The sequence below is a fragment of the Pipistrellus hanaki genome (assembly GCF_964339955.1).
Source record: "Pipistrellus hanaki genome assembly, chromosome: 2".
NCBI classification, from domain to species: Eukaryota; Metazoa; Chordata; class Mammalia; order Chiroptera; family Vespertilionidae; genus Pipistrellus; species Pipistrellus hanaki.
Genome location: NC_140504.1, coordinates 168,549,014 through 168,562,149, shown reverse-complemented (window position 1 = coordinate 168,562,149; position 13,136 = coordinate 168,549,014). Strand labels below are relative to the sequence as shown.

General features: G+C 39.8%; 1 protein-coding gene across 2 annotated transcripts; it reads right to left on the bottom strand.

Moving 5' to 3' along the window:
- Positions 1–249: 249 nt before the first annotated feature.
- Positions 250–13,059, bottom strand: PRPF38A (pre-mRNA processing factor 38A). Of its 2 annotated transcripts, XM_084872939.1 has the most exons (11): positions 12,964–13,053; positions 12,708–12,871; positions 9,624–9,783; positions 8,223–8,344; positions 6,874–6,959; positions 4,354–4,464; positions 2,604–2,716; positions 1,986–2,012; positions 1,766–1,863; positions 1,244–1,292; positions 250–652 (listed from the first exon to the last, which is right to left on the bottom strand). In XM_084872939.1, exons 2-11 carry the CDS (start codon positions 12,835–12,837, stop codon positions 610–612), a joined length of 939 nt encoding a protein of 312 aa, XP_084729065.1. In that variant the 5' UTR covers positions 12,838–12,871; positions 12,964–13,053; the 3' UTR covers positions 250–609. The 2 variants fall into 2 exon arrangements, with proteins under 2 accessions (XP_084729065.1, XP_084729064.1); XM_084872938.1 differs by having other exon boundaries at positions 12,708–13,059.
- Between the last annotated feature and the right edge of the window lie 77 nt (positions 13,060–13,136).

Here is a 13,136-nt window from a genome sequence, read left to right as displayed (position 1 = left end):
TGTACCTTGGTTGCGTGCACATCCCCAGTAGGGGGTGTACAAGAGACAGCTGATCGATGACTCTCTCATCGATGTTTCTAACTCTATCCCTCTCTTCCTCTCTGTAAAAAAATCAATAAAAATATATATTTAAAAAAAAGTACTAATGTTTTACCAACTTGATTTTTTAATAACAGCAGTAGCACAAATCTTAGGATTCTCAAAACAGTTCTAATTAGGGGGCAAACTAAAAATGAAACCAAAGAAAGATGGAATGTTAAATTTAATAACAAAAGGATTACTAGGCCGCCATATCTCCTCCTTGACATATATACCCTCCACTTCCCAAATCCTCAATGTTTGTTGTACAAGGGATCAAAAGCAGCCCTTGGGGAGCATTATCCCTCAAATATGGACTAGGATTCAAAAAGAGATACAAAACTAAGCACCTCTTTTATTACACCCTCCCTCCCCCCAAGAAAGAAAAAGTAGATTTTCAGCTTAAAAAAAAAACAAAAACACCCTAAAATATTCTTGTAGCTGCCTTGGGAGCAGATCTCAGTCCTTCCACAAAGAGAGGTGGCTTCATATTTGCAGGAGGCTATTTGGACTAAACCTAAACCGAGTCCATTACTCATTCCCTCTCCGGCTCTTCTTGTGGCTCTTCTTAGATCTGAAATGGCAACACATACACATGATTAAATTTAACACCTGTTCAAGGAGCTGGGCAAGGACTTTTGAGGAAAATGGATATGGTGACACTGATGGGAACTGCGGTGCCACATAATATTCATTAAATGACCTGGTATTTTATGTCTCAGAGTAACACAATGAGTCTAGCTAGTATTACTGTCTAAAATTTACCACTGAGGAAAATGACCTCTGAGAGATTAAGAATGAACGTAACAGTATAGCAATATAGACATTTCTATTGAAAGCTTATCAAATAAAAGTGACTTGTCCATTGTCACTCTTAAAAGTGTTAAAAGTTGGGATTAAGTGCAGGCCTCCTGAGACCAAAACTCATACCCCTATCACTATCCAAAGCACATAACCCTATTACCTACAAAGAAAAACAAAACAACATAAACATATATAATTCTAGTTAATTCTCAGGGCAACAGGCCAATTTTCTCCTGTAATGAAGGAGAATTCCTAAATATCCCCATCAAAGCAAAATTTAAGGCCAAATTTAATTGTGATTGTGCTTTAATTTCCGAATAAAGAGTGAAATTCTCAAGTCAAAATAGAGGTCAATCCATACCTTTCAGGAGATTTTGAGTGGCTCCTGTGTCTGTGACTACGGTGATGACCTGGGAAAGAAAAGGCCAATAAATGAATGAGATTCTACCCTCCTATTCCTCTGAAGTCATTTTCATCTCCCTCCAAACCTTCCATTGGCTTATTGCTTTATTGGTCTACGCTAGGGACATCTCTGTTTGATAGCAGCTCTCTGAAATGGCGTGTGTAGGGTGGGGCAGAAAAATGAACCCACTTCATATGCATCCAGGGCTTTATGGCTCATCACACAAACGTCACATTCAGTACCATTACTCTATTAAGTCTCAGTCCTAAAATTTCAGATGATGAAAAAACTGAGGCTCCTCCTCTTAACAGCAAAGCCTATAAATGAGAGTCAGGATGTCAACTCTTAATTTTTAAATTCTAAGTCCATTTCCTTTTCTTCTAAGCAGTAACATAAGCTCTCCAGTATTGCAAGAGGTTAATTGTTCCTGTTACATTTCTTTGTTAATACAACCAATAGCAAAAGGCCCAAACGTTGTACCTGGGGACTTGGAGCGGGATCTGTGTCGTCTATCTCGGGACCTGCTGCGGTGACGTCTTGGACTTTTGCTCCGATGCCTCTCTCGGCGAGGGGAAGGGCTGTGGAAATCACTGGTCAGGCTCCCATATCTGCCTGACAATTTTATCTCAAAAACAGTATCCCCTCCACCCCCCATTGCCCCAATTCCTGTCCTTCATTACAACAACCCATAAAGGCCTACCTCCTTCTTTTTGGAGACCGACTCCTCCTGAATGGAAAGAAAACAGATGAAGAAGAGCCTTAGTAGGTAGGTGCCTTGAATGTTGTACATTGTAAAAAATTGCCCCAATTTATAACCCATCTCTTTTGTCATGTAACTTATAGCACCCTCCAACCCAAGTGACTTGCTTTGGCCAATGGGATATTTACAGATGTAATACAGCTATATAGTGGAGAGAAACTTGCATGATTGGGCTTGTTTGCTCTTGAATTCTGCCATTACCATGAGAATGTGCCTAACCTAGCCTAGAATGAGACGTACATAGAGAAGAGATGAATTGCCCCAGTCATCCTAGCTAACTAAGGCCATCTTGTACTGTAATCAGGTGAGTGAACATAACATACTAAAAAAAACTGCCTAGCCAAGCCCAGGCTTATATCACTGACTGCAGACTTGTGAACTTAAATAAATGATTATAATGTCTGCCACTGAGGTTTTGTGGGCGGTTATTTTCCAGCAATTAACACATTGGGCAAGCAAACATCTTCCATGACTGGCATCTTTCCTTCCCTGAAGTCCACACTCCGAGTCTCCGGTGCTTAAAATTTTGCTGGAAGAGGCAAATGACTAGGGCCTTACCTTCTAGGAGACCTGCTCCTACTTCTCCTGTAGCGCAGGGTGGGAGAGCGACGGGGCTTGTCCAGGTCTCGGTAACTTCTCCGGCGGTGATCAGGCGATGGTACCCTCTCCAACTGTAAATGAGGTAAATGAGATAGATGCATCAGTGATGAGCACAGGCTTATAGAGAGCCATTTAGAAACACTGCTACACTGCCCTCCCTACCTGTCCCAAATTCTACCTTTAAGTGATTCTTTTATTTCAGAGAGGGAGAGGAAGAGAGACAGAAACAGCAATGATGAACATCAATGGTGAGAGAGAATCCTCTATCGGCTGCCTCCTGTATGCCCTCCACTGGGAATCAAGCCCACAACCTCGGCATGTGCTTTAACTGGGAATCAAACTGTGACCTCCTGGTTCATAGGTTGACACCCAACCGCTGAGCCACAACAACTGGGCTACCTTCAAGTGATTTTAAAAACAGTAATTTGGAAAAAATGGAGGGATAACTTGGAGGAAAAAACTCCAATTAAAAAAACTTTCCAATAATTCCATTATTGTTCTAGTGTTGGTACCATTATTCTGGGACTTACTGAGAGTAGTGAGACATTACTAATCATGTTTATCTCCTTAAGAAGTTGAGTTTCCAATGGAAAAGAAAACATGTAAATGTAAAATCATTAAGGTTAAGTACAAACTCATGGTGTACTTTAATCTTAAAAAAAATTTCCTTTAAGTTCAGCCAACTACAAAGGCCTAGCTAGTAACACTGACCAAATCCAGAGCAATAACCACGTACAAGTACCCAACTTATGGTATCTAAATATTGGAGCTCAGTAAATGGAATCAAAGGCTCCTTGGAAAATGGCTAATTCCAGGTTGGGGGCAGAAGCTAGTAAAAGATGACTGGAACGTATATCAGAAAGCAAGGAGCTGAGACTACTATGATTATATCAAAGTCAAGCTGAGGGACTCCACTGGCCAAAGATGGGACACTGTGAGCATCAAGAGAAACAATAATGGTTCAAAGCATTTAAAAAATGCTTAAATCCATGAGTTTACAATCCTACCAAGGACATTCATCTTGGGAAGCTATTCTAGAATCAACTAATTTTAAAACTGATAAATGAAATGTTAAGATGCTTTAGGTAATTGGTGGGGGGCAAATGGGTAGAGATGTAGAGGAAACAAACTGGCTATGAGTTGATCAACATTGAAGCTAGGCTGATGGGTAAATTGAAGTACAATCTCTCCAGTTTGGTATGCAATTAAAATTTCCTATTTAAAAAAATAAGCCTACTTTTGGCTCACTCACCACAGAAAAGCACCTCAGCTTTACATGGCTTTGAATTCATGAATGACTGTGCTTCCCTCTGCACGCAAGTTTAAGGGAGCCTGATGGCTCACAGATACACTTCCATTTATAATGTCTCAGACTCCATGAGCTAGTAGTATTTCTTGTATGTTCCGCTAACCTCTTTCCATATGTATATTGTTACTTGAATTTTAATCACAAATGTTTTAGGTCCTTTTTAAACTTACCATAAGCATATCCACATTATACAGAGAAAACTGAGATTATGTAATTTGCAAAAGGTTATACTACTATATACAGCAGAGTTGAGAATATGAACCAAGGTCTATTTTAAAGACCATATTCTTATTGACTAAATACTGCACTTTTTGGTTAAAGAAAGTTAAAAACAACAAAACACCATTCCCCTTCCCTGTAATTATCCCTTCTTCCCCCGTAAGCTCCCAGGTACCTGACCTTCTCATCCTCTTCCTCTTCCTCTTCACTGGACTCCACATCATCCATGTCCTCTTCGAGAGCACTAACCCGAGGCTCCAACTGCTCCGCTTCCTCTAGCACATAGCGTTTCTACAGAAAACACAGTGAGTGTGAGGGGCCTTGATATCTCTGTCCAGAAGTCCCAACACTGGACTCCTGAGATTCATTTCAAAGACATCCTTGACAGTTTAAAATGCTCATAAGGTGTTTAATATACCAGAAATCTATATAGTCTCTAAATTCCCCTGTAAACAGATACAAAGCTGAAGGGGCATCTCCATTTCCTGTTGGTTCTATTCTCTGTGATCTTATATTCTAAGGTCACTGGGATATCAATCAAGATAGGTATAGCCTCAAATTAAAAAAAAAATGTGGACTTCATATATAAGGGCCATAAATTCATGGCTGGGACCGTGTTGGCTGGAAGTTCTGCCAGAAGTGGCTCAGATCAGAATTGCCCCAAGAGATCCACTAAGGCTCAGTCCAGTTTGGGGGCTGAAGAGTGTATTGGGTCTTGCTTTAGAAGAGCACCATTCTCTACAAAACCCAAGATTCAGAGAGCTTGCTTTAGAATAGCACCAATTCTCTACAAACCCAAGATTTAGAGTCATGCATTTTTTAACAAGGCACAGGAAATTCATTTGGTTCCATTTTCTTCTGAGACGTGGCTTAGCAGTGTTATACTGAGTGACAAAGGATCTGATGGGTAAAGGTGAATTCAAAACTGCCAAATGGTCTGGCTGGGTCATAAGATCCCTTACCACTTTATAAGTGCTAAGTGTATAAAGAATGTTGGATAGCCCTAGAATAAATAGTAACATTTGTATGTTACTTAACTCTCATTCATCCCTAAAAATATTCTATAAAAGTTGGTAGAAATGAGACAAAGATGCCACTCAGTTAAGTCAATCTCTCAGAAAACTGCTCTCCACTCAGGATCACCACAGTTTGGGATCTAGGATCACATCAGATAGGGTATCCAGAATCCTTAATGCTCACCAGATTTGGCAGTGAATAAAATCAATATGTAATTCGTAGTATTTGTGTTTGATGAAATTAGAATTCATTCCACAGAAGCTCCTTGCCAATATGTCAGGACACATCAGAAGCTAAACTGATGATCTATGGGTTGCTTAATAAGAACAGAATCAGAGCAAGAGCATCACTTCTTAAGGGTCACTTAATCCAAGACATATAAGAGGACCACACCTCTTGCTGACATAACATGTAACAAAAATTGAAAAAAAATTTTCAGTTTCTCTGTCCTCAGTGAGGCTTCTAGTCTCCATGCAAACCACCTCATATCAGTAGGTTTGCTTCAAGCTGACTAGACTTTGGAACCCTTAGCTAAAATCTGATTGCAATTCTAAGTACTTCAGTTCTTTTGCTTATTTCTAAAAATAACAATAGCAGACAATATAATAATAATAAATGTAATCCACAATGCTTAGTAAGAGAATTGGGTCCTAAAAGCCAGTTTTCAGATTTGAAATCTCATTCTCTTCACCACATGGACTATAGTATCCAGGTTGGAACAGGAGACACTCATTCAGCAATAAAAGGAAATAAACTATTAATACATGTAACAACATAGATGAATTTAAAAATAATTATGTTGGGGAGAAGACAGACTAAAATTAGAATGTACTGTACTAATCCCAAAATGCAACTAATCTATCATGGCAAGTAGCATATATATATATATATATATATATATATATATATATATATATACACACATATATATGGTTGAATAGGGCAGTGGGTGGGATTATACAGAGGGAAACTTTTGGGGTGATGGACATTTTCACTATTCTTAATTGTGATGAGTTTCAAGGGCATATACACATATGTTAAAACTTACCAAACTGTAAACTTTAAATGTACATAGTTTATTCTATGTCAATTATATCTTAATAAAGCTATTTAAAAGAAAGCCTATGCTCAAATGAAATATCTCTCTCAAGCCCGATATGTTACCTAAGAGAAAAAGGAGCTGCTCTGGCTGGCACATGTGGGGCTGTCTCCTCTTATTCCTTCCAACAGCCTTAAAATAGTCCCATGGGGCAGACCACTAGTTAATCTAATTTTTTATTTCATAGAAGGGAAAATAAAACCAGGTCCCACAGCAAGTCAGCTGTAATAATTACCCAGAAACTTAGTCTTCTAGTTCCCTGTTCAGTCATCTCTCTATTCTCTTTAGAAATCTCTATTCCCTTTCTCTTTAGCTACCTACTGTATCTGTTTTTCCTTTGCATTTTCAACAGTTTTAAAATCGTACTCTGTATAAGCTGTTCCTGAAAGGCATTTCATGGACAATCATTTACCTTTGGAAAAGGGAAACAGATGGTTACAGTGCTATTTTAGGGATTAAAGTCTGCTCCTACTCCTGACAAACCTTTTATTTGTTTAATATCCTGAATTTTATATGAAGGGCAATTTATATGAAGGCCGGATTAGGGGGGGGAGTGACTCATATATGAGACTTTTATCTCTTACCTGTAGCCGGGGCAGGATGATATCACAGACTCTCTCGCTGTGTAGTAGTTCATCAATGAACTCATCTACATGCATCAATTCAAACTCTAATAAAAGAAAAATCATAAGCTCAACAATTTAGAAATAAATTAAAATAGCCAAAAGGTAGTTGTGAATTCTCTGCAGCTTCCTTTTCACTAGTGAAGCTATTATGGTGTGGCAATTACACAGAAGGGGGGAGTGCTATTAAAGCTGGGCTTAAACTAAGCCCTTGAAGCCTTCACCACCTGTCTTCATCCATTCAACTCACATTATTGAAAGCATCTATGTGCCAGGCCTCATTTAGGAGCTGGGGATGAAAGGATAAATGGAGCTGTCCCAATCAGCAGAAGAGACAAACGCAAGCACAAATAGTTGGAAATTGCACAGAGGTAATGTTCTTAAATAGATCATATACCTAAAGTGCAATTTCCGAATATAGAATGTGTGTCTTATATGGAAAATGGAAAAATTTCGGAATTTCTATAGTAAACATTATTTAGTTCAGTAGTTCACAGCCACGGGTAATTTTGCCCCCATATCTAAGGTGGGGAGTGCTATTGGCTGCTAATGGGTGGAGGCCAGGGGTATTGTTAAATGTCCTACAATGCACAGGCCAGCTCCCAGCTGCCAATAGATTGAGAAACCCTATCTTACCTTAGTTAACATAATCCCATATAATAAAACCCTAACCTTCTACTGCTTAATGATACATGTAGAAGGGAAAGGCAAAAACAGTTACCAATTTTTTATTGCACTAAGTGAGAAAAGGTTATGATTGCACTAACCCACTTTATCACTCCCTTTTGGACATACTTACTGTTTTTCAGTGGGACTCCTACCTCAGTATGAGTAAGTACACTTAGTCTATACGTACACTGTAGTGTGACGTCTAGTGCTGAAGAGGCCAGCAGAAAGAACTGTGAAGATGTAACCTGGAAAACTAACTTTGGGAGGTTTGGGGAAGGCTTTTATGGTGGTCATTCTAGAGCTAAATATTATGGAATGGAACGCATGTGGAGGGAGCATGTGACACAAGGCTGGGATTAAAGTAAGATGCTCACTTCAGCAGTGCATATACTAAAACTGGAACACTCCAGAGATTAGCATGGCCCCTGCGCAAGGATGGCACACAAACTGATACAACGCTCCATGTTATACAATAATAGGCAGTCAGAAAGGTGGGCAGATAGGGTAGGCTGGTGAAGGCCAACCTAATAGTCTAATGGAGGAGACAAAGGGGAGCACTCACTATGTGATTATGAGGGCAGAGATACTGGTGAAATAACTGGCTCAGGAATGAAGGTTCAATCATATGGCACCATACTTACCTCCATTTCGGTTCTGGCTCTTAATTTTTCTATAGTCATTGTACAGAGGCTCCAAGTATTTGTAGCAATCAATTGCAGTGCCTGTCAGCCTCATATAAAGTGCTCCCAACATGCGGACATACCTGACAGATCAATGACAGTGAAACAACAGTTCTTAAAAAGTTCTAAAAGATTCTAAAAGTTCATCCTTAAAAGTTCCTGAGTTTTACAACTGGCTTTTCTTATGACAGTATTGGATAAACAAGTTCTTTTTCTTTGGCAAATGAGAAAGCTGCAATTTTAGAGGCAGCATGGGGCAGTAGGAAGAACTAAAATATGGAGTCCTGGGTTCAAGTTCCCATTCTACCACTTACTAGTTGTGGGAATTTGGGATGTTTTGTTTAACTTTCAGAATCTATTAAATCACCTGAAAAGATATAACCTATTTACCTCACCGATAAGTAGTCTAATGAGTGATTAAAAATGAAAGCATAGGATATATTTACTAACAAGAACTAATACACATAGACATAAATATATAAATTGTTGCTAGGCAGCAGAACGCTGATTTAGAAAGAATTTCAAATGACTTACTTTGTTATTTGCTTTCTCAATTCTTGTAAAATGCAGAAGATAACACCTAATTTGCTGGTTTGATATATTAGCATGACAAAATACGTATACAATGCTAAGCATAGCACACGGCACACAGTAAGTACCTAATAAAAATTAGCTATTTCCTGGCTGTTAATGTTTTGTAAGATTCTTTCCTTTTCCCTTTCCTTTATAACCCACTACTCATCAAATCTCCGCTTAAATAATATGGTAGCAAAGAATATATATCTGCAACCAGCTTTGCCTCTTTTTACCTGTCTGTGAACTATTATTATGTATGTCTCTTATCTGTGAGATCCTTGAGAATGGATAATGTGAGCAGCTCACATTTTGGGATGTTTACTATGCAATATACACTGTACAGTGAAATTTATAGCACTATCTTCTGTAACCCTCACATCTCTCCTGAGTTGATATTTCTGTCTTCATTTTTTAAGTAAAGAAAATAAAGCTTAGAAATTAAGAAACTTTTCTAAGGTCACAGTTAATAAGTAACAGAGTCTGGACATCCCAGCCTTTTGTCACATGCTCCCTATATCTAACACCAAAGTCTTCCATCTTATCTTCTACAGCATGTTGTTTTCTTTACCCCTGAGCATCAGTGATTTTATGAAATACCTTTTTTTGGGGGATAAGTTACCAATGCTGGAAAAGTAAACATCAATCAAAATACAAATTTAAGAGTTCAAAAGAAAAATCCTAAAGTGGGACTCTGCAGAAATGAGATACGCTAACACTCCTCTTAACCAAAACCAATTTCTGGACTATTGAAATTGAAGCTTTTATATTAGTCAACATTTTACTCACTTGAAGTCTTCATTTTTTATAAACTCAACAATGATATCTTTCTCTGGTTGAATCTGAAGCATCTTCAAGGTCAAACACAGAAAGGGAGTTGGCTTTATGTTGCCACCATAGACGCCACCGACAAACCTTAACTCCATGGCTTTATCAACTACAAGTTCAGCTAAAAAATAAACACATACACACATTTCAGACATATTAAATAGGGCTTAGCTTTTCCCGATTTGAAGTTCAAGGTTTGGTCCTCTTGAATACTCATCAAAAGTTAATATTAGGAAGACAACTGTGCATTTAATAGTAGTAATAGGTGATAATGATAGCAGCTAACATACACTGATGAATTACTATATATCAGACTATTAGCTAAGCATTTCATTTAATTTTCACAACAAACCCTGAGGTCAAGTACTAGCACTGCCCCTGTTTTCAGCTAAGGAAAATGAGATCTAACAAAGGTTAACTGACTTGCGCAAGGTCCATAGCTAGAAAGTAGCAAGGCCTGGAATTAAATCTGAGCCATCTAACTTCAGAGTCCACGCATGTCACCATCATGTTAGGGGGGAAATAACCACATTTGGAGTTAATAAAGAGATGTAAAAATGTCCAATCCTATAGATAAGTTTATGAGAGTTTATCTGAGCCAAACTGATGATATGCCAGGAAGCAAGATCTCAAATGCTCCAGAGAATGACAGTTTTGCATTTCTTTTTATACACTGGAATTAAGAAGAGAACTAAAATTAAAGTTAACAAAATTACTTGCTCCCAAAAAAGGATTACTCTGACATTTCAAAGGTGTATTAATAACCTAGATGCACAAGAACAAAGGGCAGGGCTTGCTTAAGGCAAAGTTAAGCCTTTTACTAAAAAAGTTACAGGGGCTTGACTACCCACAATGACTTGCCCAGTTCAGACTTTATGATCAGATCACCCTCGAGATAATGACTAATTCAAGCGAGGGGGTGTCCAAATGCATGTTAAGAAACCAACAAATTAGTTTACCTGTTGTTACTTATGTAGACATGTTTATGTAATGAAAAATTTAATTTCATAGAAAAGTTTTCACACAAAAAAAGAAAATTTTCTATTGTATTACTGTAATTTTAAATTTTTACTGAAAAGATCTATCATTCACCATGAGCAAACAAATGCACACAACTGGGTTGTGGCTTAGCACTCAGAACATCAGCCTGCAGGCATTAAAACTGCTACAAAAAGTCACACCACAGGCAACAACCAACCAATAACCACTCAAGATATGGTGTGATTTATGTGCTAATCATTTTCTGAACATTGCTTACAAGTGGTGAATCTTCAGTTTAAATATGCAGACTACAGTTGTAGATATGTAATATTTATTTATGTCACTGGTATTACTACAGTGTTTTTTCTAATATATGGCCTAGTCGCTAAAATGTTTTAAAACTAACAGTAAATGCCTAGCTGGTGTGGCTCAGTGATTAAGAGGTGACCTATGAACCAGATCATTGCTTGATTCCCAGTCAGGGCACAGGCCCAGGTTGTGGGCTTAATACCCAGTAGGGGTGTGCAGGAAGCAGTTGATCAATGATTCTCTCTTGTCATTGATGTTTCTGTCTCTCCCTCTCCCTTCCTCTCTGAAATCAATAAAAAAAAATATATATATATTTTTAAAAACCAGCCCAAACCGGTTTGGCTCAGTGGATAGAGCGTCAGCCTGTGGACTGAAAGGTCCCAGATTCGATGCTGGTCAAGGGCATGTACCTGGTAGTGGGCACATCCCCAGTAGGGGATGTGCAGGAGGCAATTGATCAATGTTTCTAACTCTCTATCCCTCTCTGTGGAAAATCAATAAAATATATATTTAAAAAAACAAACACCATAGTAAAGGTGACTAAAAATGAAAGCAGAGTAAGTGGATGCTACACTTACAAACTGGAATTTTAACTAAAACACACAAAAAACATACTGAATAATCAACTGAAGGCTAGCTAGAAAGAACCCTGATAACCAAGGACGGAAAGTGGAGACCACATAAAGACTGGAAGGAAGGGCAGAGGCACAAAAGGGCTGACCAGGCTCCCACAGACAGTAGTTAAAGTTCCGGAGAGATATCTCAGCTTTGGGGGGTTGCCACTGAGAACTTGGGTCTAATCGCCAAGCTGGGCCACCCAGCAGAGAGCACCAGAACTGAGAAAGGTGCCCAGGTAACATCTGGTTGTGAAAAGCAGCAGGGTTGCTATCTGCCAGGGAGAGAGGGCCGGACATGCAGGCACCCTCTTAAAGGGCCAACACAAAATTCCCTGCACAGCCACTCGCCTTGTGCTCTGGCAGAGGGCGGGCAGAATGGACTGGAGCTGTGTGAGCAGAAGACAGGGTTGGGGGCTCTGGGGTTAGAGTTCAGAAGGCAGCCACCCAGTTTCATTACATCCCTCACACTGTAGAGGTCATCTTTCTCAAACAGACTTTTTCTATCCAGGCAGTTTTGCCTGGGGGGCAAGAGGGAGACAGCTGACCCACCAGTGTGGAGTTTCTGAGGCCCATTAAGAGACTGAGAATAACAATTAGCCATCAGGCAGAAGCAACTGCAAATATGTAACTATCAACAAGTGAATCTAAAAACCAAGGAAATTTTTAAAAATCTGATGAACAATATTAACTGTTGAATATAACAGAATCAGAGATATGGAAGGGGAGTGAACTGACGATTCTTGGGGAAAAGGGGAGAGAGGGATGTGGGAAGAGACTCAACATAAACTGTGCACCTATGGATGAGGACAATGGGGGGTGGGGAAAAGGGCAGAGGGTGGGGTGGGAACCTGGTGGAGAAGAGCAATGGAGGGTGGGGGGGGGGAAAGAGGAACATTTGTAATAATATGAACAATAAAGATTTATTTTTAAAAAATCAAAGAACCCAACGGAGACACCCTTCGGAATGAGACCCTGTCATCTGTGAGCCCAAAGCCCAATACAAGCCCAGGCACACAGTAGGCGCTCCGGTTTTTCTAAATGACAGATTCCCTTGCAGCCTCGCCCCCAGGGTCCAGTCCTACCGGCGCTCAGTCAGGAGAACCGGGCCGCAAAGTGGGGCCGGCGCGCTTCCACTCACCCGTCAGCCCGAAGCACTCCTCCTTCCAGTACTTGGACTCGTAGATTCGAGTCCGAATGATCTTCTCCACCAAGTACTGCGGGTTGGTGCCGTGAATACTATGGGCATCCTTTACCGTGCGGTTGGCCATCTTAGAACGCTTTCAGTTCTATTTCCGTCGGGTCCTTTAGTGCGTCATATCCGGGTTAGAAAAAAAACACACAAACACACAAAACATAAGAGGAAAGATGGAGGAAGTCTCCTTTAAATAGCTCACGTTACTAGCGTGAAATCGGAAGTGCTGCAGCGTAGAAACCTCCTTCCGCAAACGCTATCGGCGATAGAATCAAGGATGGCCGCCGCACGTAGGCGTACGTACCTACGTCATGCGTCCTCTCTTAGGTAGGCGGGACCGAAGGGAGGGCGGGACTCCGAGTCGGGGAGGACTAG